General features: G+C 36.6%; 1 protein-coding gene across 1 annotated transcript in view; it reads left to right on the plus strand.

The window, feature by feature from the left end:
- Window positions 1–2,500, plus strand: part of LOC144963776 (lysosomal proton-coupled steroid conjugate and bile acid symporter SLC46A3-like) — a 5,949-nt gene that overhangs the window by 3,368 nt on the left and 81 nt on the right. Inside the window, exons 3-5 of the mRNA XM_078897716.1 lie at window positions 1–50; window positions 1,549–1,705; window positions 2,332–2,500. The exon at window positions 1–50 is cut by the window's left edge and continues 34 nt beyond it; the exon at window positions 2,332–2,500 is cut by the window's right edge and continues 81 nt beyond it. Of these exons, the coding sequence (XP_078753842.1) occupies window positions 1–50; window positions 1,549–1,705; window positions 2,332–2,452 (328 nt within the window). The 3' untranslated portion in view covers window positions 2,453–2,500. The remainder of the gene's footprint in view (window positions 51–1,548; window positions 1,706–2,331) is intronic.

A 2,500-nucleotide genomic window follows, 5' to 3' on the forward strand; every position in this document is an offset into this window, starting at 1 on the left:
CCCGATTACCAGGGCCCTCTTGTCAAAAATGGCAGGACCTACTGAACAAGGTATGTGTGTCTCTGTGTATAATATATATATATATATATGTGTGTGTGTGTGTGTGTGTGTGTGTATGTGTGTGTGTGTTCGTGTGTGTTTGTGTGTTGTATATATGTGTGTGTCTATTTCAAGTGCGTGGTTTATTAGTTTGATTGTGGTGGTGGTGATGGTGGTGGTAGTGGGAGAAAGTGGTTGAGGACCATAAGGAGGAGGAGTTGAAGGAGTTGGAAGAAGATGATGATGATGGGAAGGAGGAAAAGGAGGGGGGGGGGGTGGCGAGGAGGTGATGGAGGAAGAGGAGAATCAGGATAATACGCTTCAACAGTCGTAACGTCACTTCCCTCGTAATGACGCATGGTAACTTAGTAACTGGCTCTAAACTATCGGAACAATGGCGGACGCCCTTATGAAATATTTCTCCGACGAGCATAAAAGCGTATCCAGAGGGGGGAAAAAACAATATTATAAATGATCATGTTTTGACTTTTACACATTCTGATCATAAGACATATGAAAAGTTCTAGCCAGCATGAAAAATAAAAAGTACCGATTATCTTTGTTTAAAACCACGATGGTCGCCGTTGCTGGGTGACGGGACATCAGACTATTGAATTCATTTGCAAAAGGAAATATAATAAATAGGGGGCGGGGGGGGGGGGGGGCAACATCTTTAAAGATTATGTAAGGTACGGAACTACTAATACATCCATTGACCCAACAGACCAAATTTAGTTACCTCCCTTAGTCAAGATTTGTTCTGTTCTTGTGAATCATTTAATTTTAATATACCTCAATTAATAGCATAATTTCTTCAAAGCCAACTCCTTAACAAGGCGCCCTCTTTTGCTAGCCTGGAGTTGATGCAAACTGTGGCATTCTTTCTTTCACATTGTACACCACTGTTTACAAGCAACACAGTGGATTTTAATGATAAATAAATGAATAAATGGAGCATATATAATATATATTATTCAATTTCTCCTCAATAACACAAATAAACTTAACCCAAGTCTCATATTTTTTGGCTGTGAATTCAATTTTCAGCTTCTAGTTCAACTCAAAATAATGCTGTTATGAAGAGATGGTCTATTAAACTAGGTATACATATTTGCAGCTCGGATAGCTGAACACAATCATGGGCTTCATTTAACATTGTTGTAATGGATAATCTTTCGCGTAGGTTTGAGAGGACTTGCATTACAACAATGAGTCTATTATAATGTAGGTTAACAGACCTACAAATGAGTACACCTCGGCCATAAGAATCAAGTAATCAAAAATGAAATAGACAAATAATAAAATAATTTAATTAAATATCCAAGGTACGGAACTCTGCATATTGTCTTTGACACAACAAACCATTTTTAATTACCCCCCTTAGCCAGCATTAGTTCTGTTCCTGAAATTTTAAAATTAAAATTTAGTTTTCAATTAATACATATGTCGTAACAAGCACAATTTTATTCACCTCCCCCCCCCCCCCCCCCCCCTTCCACCCTTTCAAAGGCGCCCTCTTTGCCAGTTTGTCTGTGGTTGATGCGGCCTGTGGTATTCTTTCCTTCACACTCTACAGCACTGTCTATATGCACACGTTGGATTTTTACAGAGGATCTGTTTTCTTTGTAATGGCTGGTGTGTGTGTCCTCAATATCGGACTATTTTTGTAAGTTTACATTATTGTATTTTGTATTATAATTATCGCGCAGTCCCGGGTTTGAGAGTTTTTTTTTTTGCCAAAATTAGGGTCATTTTAATCGATCGGTATTTGAAGGACGTTATTTCGCCAAATTGTTTTTTTTTTGTTTGTTTGTTTGTTTGTTTGCTTGTTTGTTTGTTGTTGTTTGTTTTTGTTTTTGTTTTTTTTTTAGACAGTATTCTAGCGTATTATTTATGGACAACATTACATTTTGGATGTTAGGGTTTTTTATGTGTTTTTTTTTTAAATATAGTTTAACATCCACTAAATTGTACTCAAAGCGCTTTTCAATGGTTCTTTGGCCACGATTATGACGATCATCATCATCATCATCATCATCATCATCATCATCATCATCATCATCATCATCATCACCGCCAACACCACCATTATCATCGCCACCATCATCGTCATCAACATCATAATCATCATCACCATCATCATCATTATCATCATCATCAATATCAGCACCATCATCGTCGTTTTCGTCATTACTAATACACTTATCTTCAAATAAAATTCAAAAAGAAACGTGTCTTTATTGCAAACTGTTAACAAATTCACGACATTATTTCTCGATATTTTATCCACAGCCTATTCAAGAAACTAAGAGAGCTACACGAAATGAGAGAGGATATACAGAAATCTGTGGACAAACAAAACACTAAACAAGATTTTGATGACAAAACACTACAGAGTCTTTGCAATTGCTAATTCGTATTTCCAAATAGCAAAATCTAATGAGAGAGATACAAAGTCAAA

This window comes from Berghia stephanieae, chromosome 2 (genome assembly GCF_034508935.2).
Source record: "Berghia stephanieae isolate SIO BIC M18660-M18661 chromosome 2, UCSD_Bste_1.3, whole genome shotgun sequence".
Classification (NCBI taxonomy): Eukaryota; Metazoa; Mollusca; class Gastropoda; order Nudibranchia; family Aeolidiidae; genus Berghia; species Berghia stephanieae.